At 40.1% G+C, this 22,919-nt stretch overlaps 3 protein-coding genes across 6 annotated transcripts; 1 reads left to right on the top strand and 2 right to left on the bottom strand.

Annotated features, from left to right (window-relative positions):
* Positions 1-1,081: 1,081 nt before the first annotated feature.
* Positions 1,082-7,885, bottom strand: prpf38b (pre-mRNA processing factor 38B). Its single transcript, XM_031281166.2, has 6 exons — positions 7,438-7,885; positions 6,520-6,588; positions 6,153-6,304; positions 5,435-5,495; positions 2,840-3,087; positions 1,082-2,500 (listed from the first exon to the last, which is right to left on the bottom strand). Exons 1-6 carry the CDS (start codon positions 7,645-7,647, stop codon positions 1,849-1,851), a joined length of 1,392 nt encoding a protein of 463 aa, XP_031137026.2. The 5' UTR covers positions 7,648-7,885; the 3' UTR covers positions 1,082-1,848.
* Positions 7,886-8,475: 590 nt separating this feature from the next.
* LOC116037315 (protein FAM102B-like) lies at positions 8,476-15,941 on the bottom strand. 2 transcript variants are annotated; one of them, XM_031281176.2, is made up of 11 exons: positions 15,652-15,941; positions 14,351-14,471; positions 14,007-14,036; positions 13,404-13,520; positions 12,813-12,859; positions 11,431-11,534; positions 10,943-11,029; positions 10,653-10,845; positions 10,344-10,483; positions 9,648-9,711; positions 8,476-9,424 (listed from the first exon to the last, which is right to left on the bottom strand). In XM_031281176.2, the coding sequence occupies exons 1-11, from the start codon at positions 15,795-15,797 to the stop codon at positions 9,382-9,384; spliced, it is 1,092 nt and encodes a 363-aa protein (XP_031137036.1). In that variant the 5' UTR covers positions 15,798-15,941; the 3' UTR covers positions 8,476-9,381. The 2 variants fall into 2 exon arrangements, with proteins under 2 accessions (XP_031137036.1, XP_031137037.1); XM_031281177.2 differs by having other exon boundaries at positions 10,344-10,480.
* LOC116037314 (calcium-binding mitochondrial carrier protein SCaMC-1-like) lies at positions 15,202-22,914 on the top strand. Of its 3 annotated transcripts, none has more exons than XM_036005144.1 (10): positions 15,202-15,310; positions 18,465-18,591; positions 18,762-18,849; positions 19,045-19,156; positions 20,194-20,352; positions 20,455-20,607; positions 20,965-21,072; positions 21,197-21,364; positions 21,520-21,667; positions 21,941-22,914. In XM_036005144.1, exons 2-10 carry the CDS (start codon positions 18,531-18,533, stop codon positions 22,120-22,122), a joined length of 1,179 nt encoding a protein of 392 aa, XP_035861037.1. In that variant the 5' UTR covers positions 15,202-15,310; positions 18,465-18,530; the 3' UTR covers positions 22,123-22,914. The 3 variants fall into 3 exon arrangements, with proteins under 3 accessions (XP_035861037.1, XP_035861036.1, XP_031137035.1); XM_036005143.1 differs by having other exon boundaries at positions 15,210-15,315; XM_031281175.2 differs by lacking the exon at positions 15,202-15,310 and adding an exon at positions 17,373-18,009.
* The last annotated feature ends 5 nt before the right edge of the window (positions 22,915-22,919 follow it).

The raw sequence follows: 22,919 nt of genomic DNA, 5'->3' as shown, positions 1-22,919 counted from the left end.
CAAAGAATGGTGAGTTTGTATTTTCAAGAACAGACGCTACAAAGATGATAGCATAATAGTGAACTATTCCTAATGTTCAGTAGCCTATATGTTGTTTTCAACCCCTTGCGGTTGATTTTCTATAAGGAGTTCTTACATAAATATTTAAGCATTTTAATGCAATCTCAATCATTCCTCATTTATTGGACAATTAAGTCTCAAGTCAAGCCGGGATCTAATTCACAACTGTGACTCGTTTTCCCCCTAACAGGAGGCCTCTCAGCTCCCGTGCTGGATGTCAAACAAACAATGTCAACAGTCATTTTGGTTGAGTGGTCTCAAATAGATACTGCTTCCCATTACAGTCTGATGATCAGGAAGCAAGGCAGCTCCAGTGAGCCTGAGGAGATAACGGTGTACGGCGAGAGCACCATTCTCACTGATCTGAGCCCAAACTCCATCTACTGTATCCGTGTGTCGGCCAGAAACTCGGCCACTAGTGGACCAGCGTCAGAGCCTGTGTGTGTGCAAATAGGAGAGGACCTTCCCCAATAGGAAAACACTTACGTAGAGGTCTGCACGTCTCCTGATTACAATGTGGTGGTCTTACTGTAAACGTGGCAGTTCTTTTGACATTTAAGAATGACAAATCATTTCCCAGTTAGCCATAACACACAATGTAATAATGTCTAGTAGAACATAAGAGAAACCCATGCAAACTCCTGACATTTACATTTGTTGGCTTACCATAAACTGCACAATTATTTGTTTGAGGTGTGACATGTTTATTTTTTTAAGTTCCTCTAAGCCTGTGTAAAAAAAAAAAAAAAAAAATCTGTTTTTGGTTGCGGTTATATAGTTTTATTTCTAAGGCTTTGTTACTCTTGCTTTTAATCACTTTCGGAAATTATATATTAGTCATCTTAAAGTTATCAGGAAGTGTTTAACATGTGCTGAGTATTTACTTTAACCATTTCTAGATGTATATTTAATAAAACAATCAAAAATATTGTTGGCATTCAACTTTTGTGTCTCATCGTAATGATATCCTTAAATGTTCACAGTAATCTGTGCTTTTGCATTTCAAGACCAGAACAAAATGTTTTGTTTGTAAAAGTATTTTATTAGAAAACAAAATGCAACAGAGCAATAACCCAAACACAGCACAGGCAGGGCTCAGTGTGTGTGGTCAAAATTACCCTCTGCAGACTGCCCTTTGGAGGATTAAAACATTTCCAGGCAGTCTACACACGACCATGGACAGAACTGCTTTGTGCTGAGCCATTGCTGATCCACATCGCTACTACGCTCAAATCTGCACTTTAACCATTGACTTGTGAAGCATGTTCAATCAGAAAACAGCTAACCAAGATGCTTAAATATGAAGACATTCCAGACATATGCATTGTAATATTAGTCAAATTTTAAAAATGTGTTTTGCCTTTTGTACGGCCTGAAAAAAAGTTATTCTTTATACATTATATAAATGATATGATGACTGAAGCTGAACTTACAGCACCGACCCAGCAAGCATTGCAAATCGGACCATTTATCGTGTGTAGACAGCCTCTGAAACAGTATGTACAAACCCACATCATCCTGGGGCAAACGAACGCACCATAGAATGCCATTTTTGCCACTTTTCAAATTTCAAGTGAACACTAACAATGGATCTAATGGGGAGTGAAAAAAAGGCAGAAAAAACATAAAAGTAAAGCAACATTACATTGGCCAAAGACAACAACTCCAGATGTCCAATGTGCTGACATTCCTTCTCTTTAGCACAAGTGACCAACCAGACAACTGGGTAGAAAAAAAAGGGAAGAAAAACACAGGAGTAGAAGAAGTAATATTGCTGGTAGGCGACATTTACTCAGTGCTCCGACTCCTGCCTTCACTATGTTTACAATGGTCATTAATGGACTCTCGCTGATGATGGCTCCTCTCTTTGCTACCACTACTTTTGTGAGACCGCTGTTCTCCGTCTCGCTCCCTGTCTCTATCTCTGCTGTGGCTGCCCTCTACTTTCCTGCTCTTCTCCTCTCCCCCACTTCGGTGCTTCCTGTCCCTGCTTCGACTCCGGCTCAACCTTTTGGCCTTCCTCTCTTCTCTGTGCCTCTCCCTGTCGTCTTTGTGCCTCCTGTCATCAGTCTCTCCCCTGTTCTTTTTATCCTTGGACCTCTCCCTCTCAGCGCCTCTATCTTTGTGGTGTTCCCTGTCCTTCCTCCTGCTCTTGTCCTCCCCGCCGTCTCTTTCCTTGTCTTTGCGTTCATTCCTTCGTTCCCGGCTGCCACTGCGACTCCTTCTGCGCTCTCGCCGGTCTTGGTTCCTGTCTGCGCTGCGGGACCGGCGTCTCTCCCTGTCCCCTCTGTCCCTGCCGTCCCTCTCCTTCTTCTGGCGGTCGCGCTCTCTCTCCAGCTCTCGGTCAAAGCTGGGGCCGTGGCGTTCTTTCTCGCGGTGGTGGCTTCTGCTTCTCGACCGTTTGGGTGATCTTCGGGGGCTTGGTGTCCGCCTGGGTGTCCTGGAAAGAAAGGTAGCATTAGCTTCAAGCAATTTAACTTTCCCAGTCTAATAATTTATAGATTCCATAACCTACCTAAATCAGAATAATTGAAGAGCCCAGAGAGTCGTGGCACGAGTTGGCAACATACATCCTTTTCCACTGGCTTCAAATGTTTTGTATTAATTCATATGTATAGTTTCCACTGTTAAATTGCTTAGAGTAAAAGCTGGGATAAAAAAGGACAATGAACTGAACCTTTCCATCCTAATTAGTTGCAAGCTGATGGGGCCAGGTAAAATTGGCTAGAGAAAAAAATAAGTTAACGCATAACATAGCTTGACTCATTTACAGCATTACCTGGAGTGGCGTCTTTCCCCTTGCCCCCCTTCCCCCCCTGCCTCAGCCACTGCAGCTTCCTCCTCCTGCTGAGTTTCCTTTGGAGCAACTTTTCGAGGCCTAGCCTTCATCTGCTGGTCAATAATCTTCTGCACAGGCACGGGGATACGGGGGAACAGAGTGGAGAACCACTCCAGTTTGGTCAGGAAGGAGCGCAGCATCTCTCCAATGGTCATCACACAGCCACCCCCAGCCTTCACGTCCAGCTCCTAGAATCAGACGGCGGGAAAGGGCCACAGAAAAACTCAATTAGCTCACACAGGCAGGACGCAGGTAAATGTGATCGCTTTTTAAAAAAAAAAAAAAAAAAAAAAAATCCTGCCTCATATCAAAAAGTAATTTGTGATGACCAAGTACTGAACCTTCACCTCTGTTCATCTAGCTTAATCTCTCACATCAATCAAATGTGTCTGGCTTTACTTTGATATGTATAAAGAGGAAACAAAATTATAAATATGAAAGAAGCTTGCCTCATCTAAACTGCCTGGCAGTTCCTAGAGTCTGTATTTACAATGTGAGCTTGAATAATATATTTGTAAGATCCACCCCCCTCTTTCCTTCACATCATCTGCTTAAAACAGCATGTTCAAAAAGCGGTTGCATCTACTGTTCACAGACCAGCAATGAAGGGAAGGGAGAGCAGCATCTGAAAACATTGAGACACATTCTCATTGAGCCAGAGGGACAAAAAGAGAGAAGCCTTGGCTTCCTTCTCCAGCTGCCCAATAGCACAATGGACTCTCAAGTGGCCGTAGGAGCATAAATATTGCCCACAGTGTAAGCACAGATTAAAGCAGGACCCCGTTTCAGAAAGCAGGTTTAGTGAAAACTCTGAGTTTGTTAACCCTGAGATGAGGGAAACTCTGGGTTTTCGGTTTCAGAAAGAAAGGTAACTTAACCACAGAGTCAGTTACTATGGTAACTGAGTCTGTGAACCTAACCTGGTCGGGAGCAGGTTTTCTTCAATAAACCCTGAGTTTCTCTCAGTCTCCTCCCTCTGACACAGCGCGCTTTCATTTCCTCATTCATTTCAGTTTCTTATCCGCATGAATTAAAAAAAGTGTTGGCGACGATCCCGTTGATGGAGAAGCTGTATTACTTCGCAGGGTGTTAAACACATGTCGGGAGATGATATAGAGGCCCCGACTATAGATGCATTTTCATTTCCAGATAACTTCCTATTTGAGCGGTATCATTTTTCTTCCCAGTCTATCAGTTATGTAGCCTACATAACCTTATCCGTCCTCATATCGCTAACGTCACCCATTGTTGTCATGCTCTACATTCCAGCAGATTATTTGTGTCGCATTACGTTCTTTTGCAAACGGCAGTTTTTTTTTGTAGTGTTCCCTGGACACAAACCAGTAAGAGCCATTAAAAAGGAGTTCCACAGTATTGCAGGTGAATGGTGTAAACCCTTTGAAATAAAAGATTATGAATTATAATTCTGTTAATGATGGTGCTGCAGCCTCAGAATGGGATTATAGGCCTAGTACTTTTTCGCCTGCAGGATTGCAGCTAAATGAAATAGATTATAGGTTCAATACCATTTCACCAGTAATATTAGGCTATTTTTTTCTTTTGCAGCAGCAGCAGCGTTGCTTTTTTAACGAAATATATGTTCAAACTCGCTGTATGTGCGCATGAGTATTTCCGCCGACCCGTTTGTTTGTGGTTGTTACCATGGTGAATCGTAGTTTCGTGGCTCCATTCATGCTGCCTTTTTATTGTGGTGGTGGTGCACGCGCGTCAAATCAAATCAGCTGTTCTGAAACCAAAAACTCAAAGAGTTTGCCATCTCAGGATGTCAACTCAGACATCAGGGTTAGACTCCGAGTTTGTTAAACCTCCTTCCAGAAACAGGCCCCTGGTAGGCAAAGTGCACACCAGTTGAAGAGTTATCGACTTTATATGGTAGAGAACAGTCGCTTTGCACTCACACACGCAACCCAACAGTGCTGAGATACAATATCCAATTCACCTGCTGCACAATGGGCATCTAAAGAAAAAAACAGGGGGATTAACCAGTTGGGTAGGATTTCATATGATCAATTCAAATATAATGCAACACAACATCAGAGGAGGCCTGGCTGCACAGCCTGATATCAAATTATATTCTAATTAAATATGGTGAAAACACAATAGATTTATGCAACAGTTGACATGGGTTATATAGTTTGTGTTTGTCCGTTTGAGTGGGTATCCATATGAATACTCCGATTGCCATTTATCCTAAATTTCGTTTCTGTGCAACAAATTCAGATAAAAGCTTGTCAAAAAGCAAAGGGCATGCCTTAATATTACACTGACTAAAACATTTACTCAGCATCATATACAGTACTTACCCTGATAAAAAAAATCAGCAGAAGAGCAGTAGACAAGTAACCTAGCTACTCAGGTTTAGAGGACAACAACTGGGGACAATTAAGCCAAATGAAGGCAAAGGTGAAAATCAGCTAGGAGCATCACAAGGGGAGACAGCTTTTAATGTGTCGTGTGAATGTGTGTATTTAATGGAGAGAAAGAAACATCAAATTATTACCCGAGGTGACATACCTCCTCATCATCCAGGAAGCCATCGTACCATTCTACCAAATCTGCTGGGGGCTGAGTGTATCTGAGCAGAGCAAAACAGAGAGCACAACATGAGCATTTGTGCCAGAGAATCATGTTGCAGTTAAAACTTCAAATATGTTTTATGAACCTGTTACCAATGATATCTCAAACACTGATTTTCAGACAGGTGAGGTGATATTAATATGGGCAATGATTTGAGTCAAACTTTTTCATAACCTAAGTGAGGCATCAGAGATGCAACTAAAACATTACAATTACATTTGCCTTATACATATATGAAACATGTTTGTAGGATATTAATACTATATATATATATATATATAAAAATGTATTCTTTAAGACAATTTTTTTGAAAATATTTTAAGGCAAGACCTATATGTAGTATCTCTTAACTCACTTTACTGTTAAGGTATTGCCATAAAATGATATTTTCAAAAAAATTGTACAAACGTTGCGTACAAAACAGGGTTCAAAATTAGCAACATCTTCTAGCCAAATGCTGGTAAAATATGCAAGTGGCTGGCAGATTTGCTCCACTCACCAGCCAAATAAACAATAGTAATGTATTCAGTGGCTGGTAAAATTTGGTGACGAAAAAGTTAATTTTAAATCCTGTGTACAAAATAGCCTAAAAAAAACATGCAAGCAGCAAAATTATGGTGGTCAAATGTGGCAATCTCAAACAAAAAGATCATACCTTATGTACATGAAGCCAAGTGCTCTGATGTACGGAGAGTCTGTGTGAGTGATTAGACCCATCAGCTGTTTGCGAGTCAGCTTGAGAGTAAACAGTTTGTATAGAAGACAGAAAGCAGTAGACACAATACCACCAGTCCCAACTCCACGCACCTAACAAGGACAAAGACATATTTGTAAAGCATATCACTGTACATTATTCACAGCAAGCCTATTCATAACAACTGACCTTTTGACAATAATACTCAGTGAAGTACAATAATTCAAGTAGTAATGTGTTACCTAGATGTGTCATCCTCCAGACTGGCAAGGGAAATGTAGAGGGGGAAAAAGATGGGGAATATAAAAAGCACGTACTTCTCACTTACCCCTCCGCACATTCCAGTCTGGCCTGCAGTCTTTCTGCTTCCTTTTTCCCAAGGCTCAGCGTGAGTCACCTGTAGGCACACAGAACTATATTAAGCAAGTTTACCCACTCACGTGTCTGCCAGACTTTTTTTTGAGCTGCCATTATACACGCCACAAATCTGAAAGATCCCGCCCATCTCCATGGCAACTTCATGAGAATTGCTTAGACTATCGTGGATGTTCCCCATCCCAAATGAATAACGTGGCTTAATTTGAATAACGGTACACATGGAGTTAGTACATTTTTGCCAATGTGAGGAAAAAAGGATCGTGTAAGTCATTATGAGAAGGTTTCTCAAAGTTTCATAAGATAGAAACGTTCCCAATATTAACGTTACTTAGTAACTTATCTAAAAAATTAACAAGATATTATCTAAAAATAATTACCTTTCTCAAAATACACTAGCGTTGTCATAATTTTTGATACAGCTAACGTTAACGTTACTAAGTAATTTTTCAAAATACACTGTCATTTTTTATATAACGTTAGTTACTAGCTAAGTAATTCTGAGATCCTATCTCATTTTTTGAGTAAGTTTCTCAGTGGAGATAGCTAGCTAGCTATCTTATTGTGAGAAAGTAACAGGGCAGCCAACTAACGGCACCATATTTGATTTAACGTTAGCTTAACGTTGGTCGCTAACGTTAAGTAGCGTTAGCTTGCTAACAAGTTAACGTTACTAATTAAGAACACTACACTAACGTTATATATTTGTACGCAAGTATGTGAAATAAGCGGACAGCTTTCCGGGTCCGAAAGTTAAGGGAGTTAAAACTAGCGCCGTCTGATGCCAGTTTCTCTTGTTATTTGACGACTGCAGTAACGTTACATGTATTGCTACCACAGTAGCATGCGGTTTAGCATTTGCTAATGTTACCTTGAAGTAGATTTCGTCCACAACTTCATGGTAGGTCTTTAGTTCATAAAGCTGAACTTTGAAATACGGCGAAGACAGCACATTCGTAAGAATCATTGGGTTGAGGTTCATTGTCTTTTCGTTGCCCCACAGGGGCAATACATTTCCATGTTTTCCTGGTGCAGGCTTGCTAACGGCCTGTGTTGGTAGCTGGTTTCCGACGTTAGCCATATTAGCTGATTCCCACGCTGATAATCTTAGCGTACAGTTAGCGTATTTCCGATTACAGATCCATTAATATGAGATAGTGAAATGTCGATCGTTATCAAATTCGTCCCTTCCCTTGTTGCTGATTTGTGGTTAAATTGATGATAACAACTTCCCGCCGTCGTTGTAGCTAAAATGCTGCTCCGAGGTGGGACCATGGATGGGACACCGGAACTGTAACGTTAGTGGTGCAGTGTCTGGAACCGTCGATACGTCAACAGTGTGAATGTTTTGTTTAGAAAATAAAAGCATGTATGCACATACAAAATGGTTTAAATTGTTAAATTGATAACTGCACAAACGCATATATCTAAGGCTTCTGTAAATATAATAGCATATGGTCTGAAGTCTTATTGTTGATACACGAGCTAAATAGTTTTTAGAATTGTATGCATGGTTCCGTTTTTGTGTAACGTTATACATTGGAGAAAAAACGAATACAGCCTTTTTGTAATACTGCAAATATATAAACATTGCAATACTTTTATCGGTGGCTCAATTACCAATTAAAAAATCTTCGCAATGACTGCTTTAAAATTCACTTCCCGATTTTAAATTGCGTTTCACAATATTCATTTGTCATTTTTAACCAATTTCCTCTTTCAGCTTTTATTTTACAGCTAACATTTAATTTGGCTTGATTATCCAGGGTAGTAAAATAAAATGTAATTATTAATTTGCTTTTAATTTTCTCTTAATTTTAGGGCTGGGTAAAAAAAAAATTCCTCCACATCCCTTCTGCAAAAAGACTAGATAAATGCAGCACAAAAAGTAGTTGGGAGTTATCCAGAGTGCACATGCTTTTATTTACTTTTTATTTGGCCTTAAATACAACATCAACATTCTAACATCTTAAAAACAACACATATATCTTAAGATGACATTAGCTTTACACAGCTGACTTTTAATACATACATAGTTTACATACTTTAGATAAGACTGCTTAAGTGGCAGAAAATATACATTTTACTAAGTTAGGCACATTTGCAAAATCTGTGGTAAAAATATATTCATTACTTTTGACTTTAGAGACAATAGACAAACGCACATGCAAACACAAAAAAGACATCATACCGAAGGAACAAAACATAAAAACGTCATGGTATTTTAAATGTAGCCATCCTCACTCACAACCAGGTGAACAGAGGTGTATATCTGTAATGGGCTTGAGCTACTGACACAAAGTGGTACTGTAAATTTCACAATGTCAGTTTTCTATTACTTTAAATATATGGGAATTCAAGGAACGGACACAGTCCCCTCTCTAGCTACAGTAAAATGGTGAAACAAAATCAACCATCCCAAAGCAAAAGCAGGTTGGATACTTAAGCATACTTTTAAAAAAAAAAACCTTAACAGCTCAAGATGGGTGAACAATATGTGTAGAATTACAGTACTAACCCTGACTCTTACAGTTTTCATAGAAGCAGACCAATAGATTTGTCAGTACAGTACAACAGTTATCCAAGTCACCAAAATGTTCCAGTAATGTGGCCTTCACCTCCACTTCTCGAACACTAGGGGGCTCTCCTGGTCTACAGACACTGTAGGTCAGATGCAGAGGGATCGCTTAAGAGAAATTAAATCTCCTGGAGTGAGAGGAGCAACTTCTGATGGCACCTCTACAACTCAATCTTGTGTCCCCCGCATCAGTGTAATACGGCACCCTTGACATGACAGGCACATGCTTCCCAAAGCCTAGCGCTTGATCACCACCTGCTCAAAGGCTCCAGCTGCGACCCTGAAAGAGAACGCAACAATGTGACAGGAAATGAGAGTGTTTATCTGATCTGGCTGTGGTGCTTTTTTTATGTGCAGAACTAACACTATGTTGCGAAATTGAAAGTATCTTAACATGGGGTTAATAGATTCCTTATTATTTAGTATATTTTCAATGAATTTAGATTTGTAGTAAATGCCTTCTGCTGGGCACTCACATTCCAAAGTTACGTAATCACACCCACCTCATATGCTGGCTTCCCAAGGCTGTACTCCCACCAGGACCAACGAACAAGCTGAGCCCCTCCTCTGCAGCAACACACACACAAACACAGAGACACACACATTACAAATAAGGGTACTGGCAATCAGTGCACAGTCAGGGTTTGAAAATGGCTCACACTTAGTTTCTAGGAATTCTAAAAAAGGAAAAGAAAAAAAAGACAGTTGATCGGGGGTTGTTGTAGTGAAGCTGATGAGATCTTTTGAAAAACATCCAGGGAAGTAGTTGATGGTGGAGGAACACCTTTAAAAGATGCACTTTCACACACTAAAAATGTATGCAAGATCAGTCTTAATGATTGGGAAGAGTCACATTTTCTTAACATAATACATGCCTCCCCCCATTTTCATTAAGTCTTTGGTTAAGAACAGGGGTTTGTAACATGGCAGCCACAATGTGTGCTCGGCTATCAGTGAGGTTAAACTGACCTTGTATTCAAAGAAATAATATGCAATCTAATCTCTGTAATCCTTAGTCAAATAAAGGTTAATATTCAGGCTGGTTAAGTATGTAAGTATGGTCCAAATTTACGTCCAATTTATTTATTTATTATCTAATCGCATTGCCTCAAAGTAATTTGATCCCATCAGCAGGATGGTAGACAACTTTCCAAGTCAGCCTTCATAAATCCACTAAGTTACGGATTCGGTGTACACACCCTCTGCACTGGAGTCCAAGAAGCCATGGCTGAAATCCTGGCTCTGCAGGATTTTCTCTATTATGTCATCAGCATCCACTCTGGTGGCATCAACTCTCTTCAGCTGATTCTCCACTGAGTCCTGCTTTACTGGATGTCTACTGTAGAAACAGAAACAGTGTGGAATATTACACAAATGTGCTTCATTGGGAATAGAAAAGACATAAGACTGTATATTTGGTGGAAAATAGTAACGTCAGATTCCCGGATAGTTTATAACACGGTCAAAGGAAAAGTGAGAAGAAGGGAAGAAAATAAAAAAAGCATTACCTTGGAACTTTAGCAGGGGTAGAGGAGTGTTCATGTGCGTGTTGACAGGTTGCTGAGAATGGGGGAGTGGTCCTGCTCTCCCCCTGCTGATCACTAGGTTCCGGGATGCTGCCGATGCCTATGGAGGCAGAACCCGCAGACGCGCTCCTCCGATGGCAAAGATCAGTTAAACTGGAGTGATCTGAGCTGTAACCTACAGGACAGGAGAGGAAACAAACCCACAAAGGTTATTTTTATGATTTGTGTAAGTGGTGTGGTAGTAATGCATGTGTCACTGTGCGTTTTGGTACCTGAGATTTTTGAATGCTGACTCGCATGGCTGGGTGTTCGAGAGTGACCATACGCTACCAGCTCATCTGGAACTGATACGGACTTTACTGAAGTCACACACACACACACACACACACACACACACACACACAAACACACACATTAAAATCCCAAGTTTTGTTATGAACATTTGGTAAATACGTACAGAGAACTAAAACTTTAGGTATTTATTCCGTAAGGTAAACCCCTAAAGGATTCACTTCGTTTCTTTATGATGCTTTTTCTTCAGAGACTTGTGAAACAAAAGTACTGATGATTATTTTGAAAATGTTGACTCCTGAATAATCATGGTAAATCATGAGGGATGGTTCTTTGTAGAACCTTGTCTAAACTACTGTCTACATCAAAAGTTGCATGCTTTGCTTTTGTCAAGAACTGAGAAACTAAAATGATAATCTTGCTGTTGTAGGGAACAGCACTTCTTTTAAACCTTATGGTATGTACATACCAGTGAGTGAATGGGATATGTGCTTGTCCCCTCCCTTTCTGTCCTCAAGGAGACACTCTGCTTCAGCCTGTGGGATTCCCAGAGTCATGGCTGTAGATGGGGGACTAAAGGGAACAGCAGAAAGAGTGATGTTAATGCGGAGCAGGGTGGTGTCTTCAGTATATGAGTGTTGTTGGAAAAGAGCTCCTTCAACCGCTCTGCTCTTTAGATAGACACTAATAATTGGACTCCAAACCAATATGTGTAGGACGGACAATTTGAGATTTTGGCGACTCCTAATGGTAGACTACAGTAAGCCATGGCTGTATATAGCAATGCATGCTTCAACTTGTGCCATTCAAATAGCTCTAAAAATGTTATTATTACATGTTCAACATAAATACTTGGATATGAAATTGAAGCATGCTCTGTGTGGTTCAAAGATTTCCACCCATTTCCAATGCACACTCAGTTTTATTCTTTTAGTATACTGTACTTCTACTGGTGAATAGATTGCACAAAATATTAATTATTGCAATATTAAAGTTAGCAAATTGCTCTGACTTTTTAGCAACACTCTGACTTTAACACGGGAAACCTGCTGCTACTGAGAAGCTGTTAAACAAAGGAATGAGCTTGGAGAGGCAGACAAATAGTGACAGAGAAACAGTGAAAAGAATGTGTCTTGTTCCTTCACACACACACACACACACGCATGCACGCACGCAATGAGTAACACTGCGCGGGATGAATGACTAGGCTATCCTTGAGTTTACACTTTAGACATCTCCTAGGCAGCAGTGTGTGTGTTATTACACTAACAGGAAGTTGGAACATGAAGGAGGGCAGGGAAAGAGTAGAAAGAAAGAAAGAAAGTTAAATGTTTGCACATGGTAGAGACTTTGGCAGGAGTATGTTGTTACATCACGTCCTTTGTGACAAACTGCTATGCATACCAACAGCTCTTGAAAAAAGAGAATAAAAGCTCTGGGCAGGGCTGATCACATATGAGCCGTTGTCTTAATAGCAAGGTCAGGCAGATTAATGTCTGGGCGAGGTGTTATTAGCTTTCAGATTGGACCCTGAGAAGATCTCAGCTACAATATAACATTTGATAACTTCAAACTCTGTGAGTGTCAGTAATGTCAGACAAGAGTGTGTGTTTTCAGTTTAGTGACAGACAGGATGTGATGAGAACACTTTACTCTGTGGTTAGACACAGACTTCTTAAGTGAGGGCCAAACTGTCTTTACAACCACAACCATTACATTTTGAAGTTTAAAAAAACTTAAACATAACAGACAAGTCAACATTTCCTTAGTAACGAGTTTCAAAGTGAATTGATATACAGACTTACAGGATGAGTAATACAACTGATGAATAAGGTCAAAATGAGCTCTTACGTTTTAAAACAGGGGTCTCCAGACATGAGTTGTGTTGTGATGACAACCTGTAAGCAAAAAAAAGAAGAATAGTAATGTCAGTTTTAGGCTGACAAGCAACTGTACTTGCGAGGCAGTAAAAAAAACTGCAATTTTCCCATGTAGAGTGGTTTTTATAGGGTTGCTGTTGACGTTAAGGTTTACAATATAATTTTGTGAAATGACAGCCCGGTGTAGATCTGTGCTCCAGGAAGAATATTTGAAATTCATTCCCACGACTCAGGCAGTTTATAGATCACAGGTTCAGACATGTGCAGCATCAACTGTCAGGGAATTCGACTTTTCCATTCATGACATAAATCCAACTTTTTCGAGACGATTGTCTACTTCTGCTGATGAACTCAAGAACTGGTTAATTGCTTAAGAGCGACACAGTTTCGCAAGAATAGGCTGTAGGCTTAACTATGCTTTGCTAAAATGTATTTCATTTGTACAGACATGTAAGATTATTGGAGTGTACTAAAACGTTGCCAGTGTGGTGAAGACTCTTCGGGGCATTTCCAAATATATGTATAGGAGGATTGTGCAGTTATGTGTTGAAACACTACACACCTTCAGAATTGAGTTGTCCTGTCTGGTGTTCTTGGTGTCATATCCCTCTAGGAGACACCGTCGCGTGGTGCTGCCAGAACCAGCAAACTCAGACAGGTTCAAGTCAGCAAAGCCCAGCTGCACAGGGATACATAAGAGATCAGACAACTGTCAGAACCATTTGACAGTTTATCTCTGTTAAAGTGTCAGGATTAACAATAATCTATTTGCACATAAAGCATCATCCTATGATAACGTGGTGTAATAGTATAACAGTAATCTACATTTGAAGAAATCCAGTCAAGCTCAGGTTTTTATTAGGAAATACACCACACCTGTCTGAGACGGGAGCTTCAATTCTTGAGAAATCAGATAACCTAATTCCTTTCAAGTTATCGGTTAACATAAATTAGGTTTGATTTACAGCATGTTCAATCAGTAACCAAGGCCGGAATCTACAAATAAAAACATTCTTAGCACACAGACTCACCTCACCGAAAAGTCCTCTAAGGGCACTGTTATCACATACATTTCACGATAAGACTATTCTAATGGATATGTGGCATTTAGGCTGCTATGTTTACAACAAATTCCAGTCTACAGACTCAAGAACAGAAGTATTACCTTTGCAAAAGTTTTTCCACCCTTCAATTCCTAAAATGACAAAAGAAATTGTGAGGTTACAATTGCCTATTTCATTATTATCTCACACACCAGTTTAATGAAAACCTTTGTTAGTCCTTGCAGTGTGACTACTGTCTGCACAAAGCACATGTGATATGGTTACAAATTAGCAGTGCTTCTGTTCTTATGTACAGAAACATTTTCTTAGCACATTAAAGTCTCAGTTAGCTATCTGTACTCCATCATCTGTACTGCTATGGAAAACTGCTACTATGCATGTTTGCAGTGTCAACAAAATAGAGCTGAGAGCTTAATGGCAGAAGAAGAAAAAAAAAATCCTGTACCTTGCGCACAGACACCCGGCACAAACAGGGGTCTAGTACACCTGTCCCAGCATTGGCATTCATCTTACACACAAAAGAGAATTTCTTCCTCCAGTGTACACAGTTGGCTTGGACTGACTCCCTGTGAGAGAAACACATTTAGAAACAAATCATCATGCTGAAACAAAAAAACACAAAGGCATACTGAAAGAGCAGATATTTCACAAATCTGACAGATCTATGCATTGTATAATGGTATAAAATAAAAGAAAATATATATAAAAATAAGATTTTTCATACACCCCATACATCATACACAAATTGTCGATATTCGTGTGTTTGAAAAAGAGAATAAAGTAGTGGTTGGAGCAGGGGGAAACTAAGAACACAGTGTTTGGGAACAGAGAGTCACCATGGCAAAGAAATGAGGGTTAGCGGTGGTTGACATGTGCTGCGCCTGTCTCCTTTTCCCCCCCAGAGTGACTCATTTAAATGCAAACGTTACAAGCAGAGCTATAATCACAGTTCCGAAGGGATTAACCTTGCATGCTTCTCTGCAACGGAAGAACACTGTTTATGGTGGCCAAACAGAAACAATAAATAGAAGTGTACAAATGAAAGAGAGAGAAAATTAGCTAGCCTGATACAAATTCGCCATCATAAGGAGTCTCTGTTCTATTAAACAATCTCCAAATGTAACTATTATTATTATTATTATATTATTATAACAACTGTTGACTAAAAAAACGGTAGCTCCAGCAGGAACAACAGTAAGTTACTTGTTGCTTAGCAACTGCTTTGATCAACTGTGTAGCTACATAGCTAGGTTAACAAAAAAAAAACGATTATAAATGTCCTTCTATTTAAAAAAAAACCAACTTTTATTGAACTAGCTACTTGACACGCTCTTTTAAAATTGCGTTGAATCACAGCTTTCTGAGTAGGTTACTACATGTCTCCCACAGCAGTCTTCAACTATTGGTAAGGTAACGTTACGTTAAGTTAATCCTGCTTAGTTTCAATTAACGTTGCAAGTAACGTTAGCCTTTAACGTTAGCTACTCCTGTGGTGTAACGTTAGCTAGCTAAACTTAGTTTAGCTTAGTTTGAGTAACAAACGTTACACATAAACGTTAAAAGTCATGGATGCCGTTGCCAAAAGAAACAAAACCGAGACAACAAATGACGTTAACGTTACTTGTGTCCAACAAAAACTAAACCGGGACTTAAAAATGGTCAAAAGCAAGGTTGACTTAGATAAATCCAAGTCAAACTTGTTCGAACAACCAGTGCTGTTGCTATAAATAGCAAAAACAATCTTACCGAGACGACTCTTCGGCAAAGCCCCCATCAAGGAGTCTAACTTTACAGAATAAGACTCCGTTTACGAAGGGAACCGATGACAATTCCTCCAAGTTGAAGTCTACTTTAAATTTAAATCTCTTCTTCTTCATAAGAATGAACGACATGATGTCTCCTAAACGTCAGTGACAGTGGCGCAACAAGTCCTGACAGAAGTAGCAGACAGACACTTTCCCTGCTCTGTGCTGTCTGTCGCTACTGCTCAGCTGTTGCTGGCTGCTGGTTGTTGTTGCTGTAGTCTACAAGTTCAAATCTCCTCCTTCCCACCCACTGAAAAATATAATTCATGACGTGAGGGAAATTCCAGCGTTTGATTGGACAACGTAGCTGCATGAAAAAAGCGAAAAACGAAATACCGAGGTCGCGGTTGTATGGTCACACACTTCACACACAGTCAGAGGTTATAATAACTTGATAATTATCATAACCTCTTTGCTTTACGGCTGAAACGCATAATGCACTATTGTGACACTCTCTCCGTGACCTCAAAAGTGTAAAAGAGAAGTGGAAAAAACAGAATGGACAATATCTTTCATTCCACAGGCATGTGACAAAAAAAGAAGAAATACAGGCATATGACAACTCTGGGGAAAAAAAACAGTTACAATATGGTTCAAATGATAGTTAAATTAAACTTGTAATCTGTAGGTGGAATTCATTTCCACAGCCACAGTTTATATACTATCATGCCATTGAAGGTATTCAGCAAGAGCATACTCAGAATGTGTATAGAATTTATGTTGCTGAACATTTTTATTTATGTCTAAACAGTGGTCATTTACTTAAGTGAAAGTTTCTATACCATTCCACAGGAATACACTACTGTATAACAAGTGAACGTCTTGCGTTCAATTGTTTACGTAAGTATCATCAGTAAAATGTTCCCCCTTTCTCAAATGGGATTTGCCACTTTTTCTTTTAATTATTTAAATTTAGATTTTGATTACAGGACTTTTTTTGGTTTGGTTTTGGTCATTTTAAAGGATCTGAATACTTCCTCCACTATTGACAATGCATCATAGTTCTACACACTGTCCACATGTTTTGCATATACAATCTTAATTTAGTAGTAGTAGTAGTAGTAGTAGTAGTAGTAGTAGTAGTAGTAGTATAATAGTAGTAGTAGTAGTAGTAGTAGTAGTAGTATAATAGTAGTAGTAGTAGTAGTAGTAGTAGTAGTAGTATAGTAGTAGTAGTAGTAGTAGTAGTAGTAGTAGTAGTAATGTAGTGAAGTTAAAAGCACATGTCTCTCCAACATGAAGTGGAGAAGAGGAGGAAAGTCGGAAAATGGAAATAATAGAACTTAATTATTAAACATAATGGAAATGCACTAACTAAAATAGAAGGGCCTTACATGTGTAGTTAAGCACAGGACTTGACTAAATGAATTGTTCATTTATATATATAAAATATATTCTGCTCAATAACAGCAGGGTCTCCAAAATAGCCACTGAGCTAAATAAACGCCTCTGACAGTCAGTAATATCTATTCACAAGTCAAATGCATCAGTCTATCAGTTTTGTTGAGGGGCCCAGAGATGCCACACACGGGGCCCCCGACAGACTCCTTCTGTTGTGTGCGCCACCTTTTGAGCGAGGAAACACCGCCCTCTAGTGGCGACCAGCGGTGCCGCGCTGTAGCTAATGACTACACTATGTGTTTCTCTCTACTACTGAGTCTGACACGTCCTGCTAGATGAAGAGATTAAACGTCCTCTGCAATGCACCGTAACATATCACACGGAGCGAGGATTAAAAAATGACAGATGGGGAAATTCCCCTATCAGAAACATGAACCGGATTACGCACATGGTTAATCCATGGTTTATTTATTTCACCGTCTTTTTATTTGACCATCTTTCCTGTTTTCCGTAGAAATCATCGAGTGGCTACGTAGCCTTCATTGCTCCGCCTTTGGCTCCTCGATTACCGCAGTTCGTCTGAAACATTGCGGAGGACACCCCTGCATGGGGCAGTCTGCAAAACAAAGTAACTGGAAACCCATTTTTCATCGCGAGCGCGGCGAGCTCACATCTGGATGTTTAGCAGGGTTTATGGATGAATTGCGATATGTATTACTAATCAGATCCTGACTGCAGTGCGACTCGTCTCGGCTGCTGCTTCCAGATTAGCCCCACAATGTATCAAACGTTACGGACGTGTTTACTATCAAATGCCCGGTGCTGGGATGCCGACAGCACGAGGTCATGCCAGGATTTGTTTGAGAGACTTGATACCAATAAAGATGGGAAGGTGGACGTCGCTGAATTACGAGCGGGCCTCAAGGAAATGGGCATATTCCGCCAGGGTGCCGCACAGGTAAAACTCAGGGAACATATAGGAGACCCTGTGTAGACAGGAGTTTCAGGGCTTGGCCTGCTCATTATGCATTCCTTCCTCTATCTGTGTGTGTGTGTGTGTGTGTGTGTGTGTGTGTGTGTGTGTGTGTGTGTGTGTGTGTGTGTGTGTGTGTGTGTGTGTGTGTGTGTGTGTGTGTGTGTTACTATATTGGTGGGGTCCAAAAACCGGGGAATACAGTATACTTGTACCAAAATGCTGGACCCCACAACTTTAAAGGGCTGTTTGAGGGGTAAGACTTGGTTTTATGATTAGGGTTAGAATTAGGTTATGGTTAGGGTGAGGGTAAGGGTTAAGGTTAGGCATTTAGTTGTGATGGTTAAGGTTAGGGTAAGGGGCTAGGGAATGCATTATGTCAATGATGGGTCTGCTGAAAGTGGCAAATGAAACCATTGGATTGCATCTCCTCTCTGCAGAAAATTGTGTCGTCTGGTGATCAGAACAAAGATGGGAGTCTGGACTTAAACGAGTTCAGCAAATATATGAAAGAGCACGAGAAGAAGCTGCTGCTGACATTCAAGAGTCTGGACAGAAACAACGATGGTAATGAGTGAGATGAGTGAAGCGGGTTCCAGGAGCTGCCTCACTGTAAAAAATATACTTGGCACCACTGATCACACATAATGACACATGCCCATGCATGTTTACAGAATCACATTTCCTCTGTTTATACTGCAGAATATTTGAGTAGAGTCTTTTTTATGTTGTGTCAGGACGCATTGATGCCTCAGAGATCCAGCAGTCCCTTGCAGAGCTGGGCATGGATATCAGCAAAGAGAATGCCCTGAAAATATTACAGAGGTTTGACCTCCACATCTATCCACTCTAACATGTTTCTATTTAAAGAAGTACTTTACTAATCCCTCTTGGGGAAATGTAATGTTTAATTTAGAGTGTGGCTAAAATATGGCTTTTGCGTAATCTGAAAGCCTTGTATGGTCATTCATTTGCTGATTATAATCATAGGTAAAAACAGGTGTCTGTGTGTTTCTTTAGTATGGACAATGATGGGACCATGACAGTGGACTGGAACGAGTGGAGAGAACATTTCCTGTTATGCCCTGCTCACAACCTGGAAGAGATCATACGCTACTGGAAACACTCCTCGGTACATATAAACACACAAACAATCACAGCAAAAAACACATTTTGCAGACAAATACAGACCCGACTGCAGTGGGATTTATCGCATGACGTCTAGTCCTCTTGTGTTAGATGGATTTTCTCTGCAGTCCACATTTTGCCAGCAGCTTTCAAAGATTAGACTGTCCCACATAATTAGGGCACAGCAGCACAACTCTGGTTCCCTCAGCTTGTTCCTCCACCTCTTAGTGCAAATAAAGACGTCATTGTCAAGCTGTTTGCTCCAATGTGAGTGAAACACTGCCTTTCTTTTGCATATAATGTTTCTAAATCTTCACTGCACTGCACATTAATGGTGTCTTAGGTCACAAATCAGACAGAACTGCATTCTCATTCCACTAATGTGCCATAGTGGTGACTGCAGGACACACAATGAGATGCATAAGCCCTTGTGTTTCCCCACAGAGTTGCATACATTTTTGTCACAGACACCTTTTATGCTTTTGGAAAAAAAACAGTGGATATGTTTATGCGAAACAGCTAATGCATGCACGATGAGGGTTCAGCCAGCTCAATGATTAGGATTTCACAAGCAGTTCTAGCTGATGGATAAGGAGCTCAATTTATTGATTGTTGTTAAACTAGTTACAACTTCTGCAGTTCTTTTTAGCCTTTTCCTCATAGTGTGACCTTTATTTGCATAAATTGTACCAAATATACAGCAACCAAAAACATGTTAGGCTTCTAATGTGTTTTCTTCCTGGCTGCAACCTTACGTTCAAGGTTTTGTAAATTTTCCTCTCTCCAGTGTACAACTGGCCATTTGGCAAAATTGAAAAAAATAAATGGCTGCATCCCTCAAAAGGGGAAGTGCTTGTAAGCTTGTGACGTTTTTTTGTCACATTGACAACCACACAAACAGATGTGACAGATCTATGTGACACGTGCCTTCCTGAAAGAGATACAATCTCAAATGCAAAATAATTCTGCTATGAGACTGCATTTATTATGACCATAAACTGACCTACCACAGGTAAATAAACGTGTTTATGTAATCACTAGGTGCTGGACATAGGTGACAGTCTTGCCATCCCGGATGAATTCACTGAGGAGGAGAAGAACTCAGGTCGCTGGTGGAAGCACCTGACTGCAGGTGCAGTGGCGGGGGCTGTCTCTCGCACTGGCACTGCCCCTCTGGACAGAATGAAAGTCTTCATGCAGGTGAAATGCATGCAAGAAAAAAATGGAAGATATATATATATATATATATATATATATGAATGTCTAAAACTGTCCTCTGAAACGTATGTATTTGTCCTGCAGGTTCATTCTTCTAAGACTAACCCAATAAGCCTGGGAGGGGGCTTCAAGCAGATGATCGTAGAGGGAGGTCTGACTTCACTGTGGAGGGGAAATGGCATCAACGTTTTAAAGATTGCACCTGAGACAGCAATCAAATTCATGGCATACGAACAAGTAATCTCAAAAATTCACATTTGAATTCAATTTGAACTGACTAGTGCCCCATTATTTATATTATCAAGCCTAATTGGATCTCAGCCAACACCCGCACATCATTTTTTCCCCTTATTTTACTCATTATTTATGTGTGTGTTGTAATTGTGAATTTGTGTTGTTGTTTTTCTATCTTTCTTGCCCATATTGCTGTATAGTGTGGGTTTAGTGCTGCTAGATGATGTTAAATGTGGTGTGTTTCTCACACAAAAAAATTCACATTTGAAACACTTGATGGTATTTATCACAGTTTTGTAACATTGCAAATATTTGGAATACACGTCATTCATTTTCTTGCCATCTGTATGTGTTCTGTAGTATAAAAAGTTATTATCATCAGAGGGCAAGACGATTGAGACACACAAGAGGTTTATGGCTGGCTCTCTGGCTGGAGCCACAGCACAGACAGCCATCTACCCAATGGAGGTAAGACTTACTGTTGCATCACCGTTTCATCATCATAAAATGAAGTCAGCCCCAAACATAATACCACACGGATCAAAAGAATCTGTTCCTCAGTCTTTCTTCTTTTGTACTTTCTCTCTCTAAGGTATTGAAGACTAGACTGACCCTGAGGAAAACTGGCCAGTATTCAGGAATGTTTGATTGTGCCAAGAAGATCCTGAGGAAGGAGGGTGTCAAGGCTTTCTACAAGGGCTACGTTCCAAACTTAGTGGGCATCATTCCCTACGCTGGGATAGACCTTGCTGTTTATGAGGTATTCAGCGCCTTTCGTGATAACAGAGTGCACTTTTGTAACTCATTTGTATACATAAATCATCTTGGATTGTAGAGCTACATTAAATCAGATAAACTAAGTTTTGTTTTATGCTGACGTGCACTAGTTCAATTCATCTTTCTCCTGTGTCTCAGACTCTGAAGAACACGTGGCTGTCGTACCACCCTGACTCCCCTAACCCTGGAGTTCTGGTGTTGGTGGCCTGCGGGACCATGTCTAGTACCTGTGGCCAGCTGGCCAGCTATCCACTCGCACTTGTGCGCACACGGATGCAGGCACAAGGTAAAGTCAGTCTGACATTTGATAATCGTGACGGCAAAACTTACATGGCGCGTAATTACACAGTGCATAATATTTTTTCAGACAGGCAAGGTTTTTATGTGGTGACAAACTCTGTAAAGGCACCTAATATTTTCTGTAAACATACACTTGAGTTAGAGCCTACATAATAAGTGGGTTGTAACAGAGAGGGGCTGACTTTTACATACAGCACACGCTTAAAAAGCATGCTTTCAGATGCAACTCCGCCTCCCTAACTTACTTTTTTCTCTCCAGCGTCCCTGGATGCATCAGACCAGTCCTCTATGACCAGTCTGATGAAGAAGGTTGTAGCCAAAGATGGCTTTTTCGGACTCTACCGGGGCATCCTGCCAAACTTCATGAAAGTCATTCCCGCTGTCAGCATTAGCTATGTGGTTTACGAGTACATGAAGACTGGCTTAGGAATTTCCAAATGATACAGCAAGCAAATGAACATTTACTTGTATTACATATCTTACTACAGACTTGAAAATGCCTGAAATAATTCCCAAGAAAACAGGCAGACATTAAACATACAGAGCATGACTTCCGCCAGCTGGCACAGGAGTTCAGTGGATGGAAAACTGTATGTATTCCACTAAAGGTCATCTGTCAGTAGCTAAAGCATTTATCGTCCGTGCTGAGCATGCTTTAATTGTTATCCTGCTGTTATACATAACACACTCCCAAAATATGTACACCACCCAAAACATTATTAGACATAAAGAAAGTACTGTACTACATACAAGCAAAAACATGATACATGATTGGTTGTTAAATTTATCCTACTGTTATTCTTTAAAAAATTCTGTTAACGAACCAAAAAGCTAGCTCAATGGGACATACTGTTTTGCTTTTTGGTAACAGGATACATATTTTTTAAGAGAAAGCTGAAGCTTATCCAATGAGGATACACAGCATCGTAAACTGTCTTATTTAAAGTAAAATGACACTACAACAGTTTAAATGTTTAAGCCCACACCCTTCAGAGGTAATTTAACACTTTTCTAAGTTGTAATGACCTGCCACTAGTATGACATCAGCTCCAGACAGCAGCTGTCAACCAAAAATAACTGGCCCTGAAAAATTAATAACTTGTTTACACTGGAATGCTGTGTGCCTGAAGAAAAATGCATCTTGTGCAATGTGAAAATCACTCATTCTGTGTGTTATTTGATAATCATTTAAATGTGCCTTACAGCCAATCAATGTGAACTCTTTAACATCAACAGAT

The sequence above is a fragment of the Sander lucioperca genome, chromosome 9 (genome assembly GCF_008315115.2).
Source record: "Sander lucioperca isolate FBNREF2018 chromosome 9, SLUC_FBN_1.2, whole genome shotgun sequence".
Taxonomy (NCBI): Eukaryota; Metazoa; Chordata; class Actinopteri; order Perciformes; family Percidae; genus Sander; species Sander lucioperca.
This window is presented reverse-complemented; position numbering and strand designations above follow the sequence as displayed.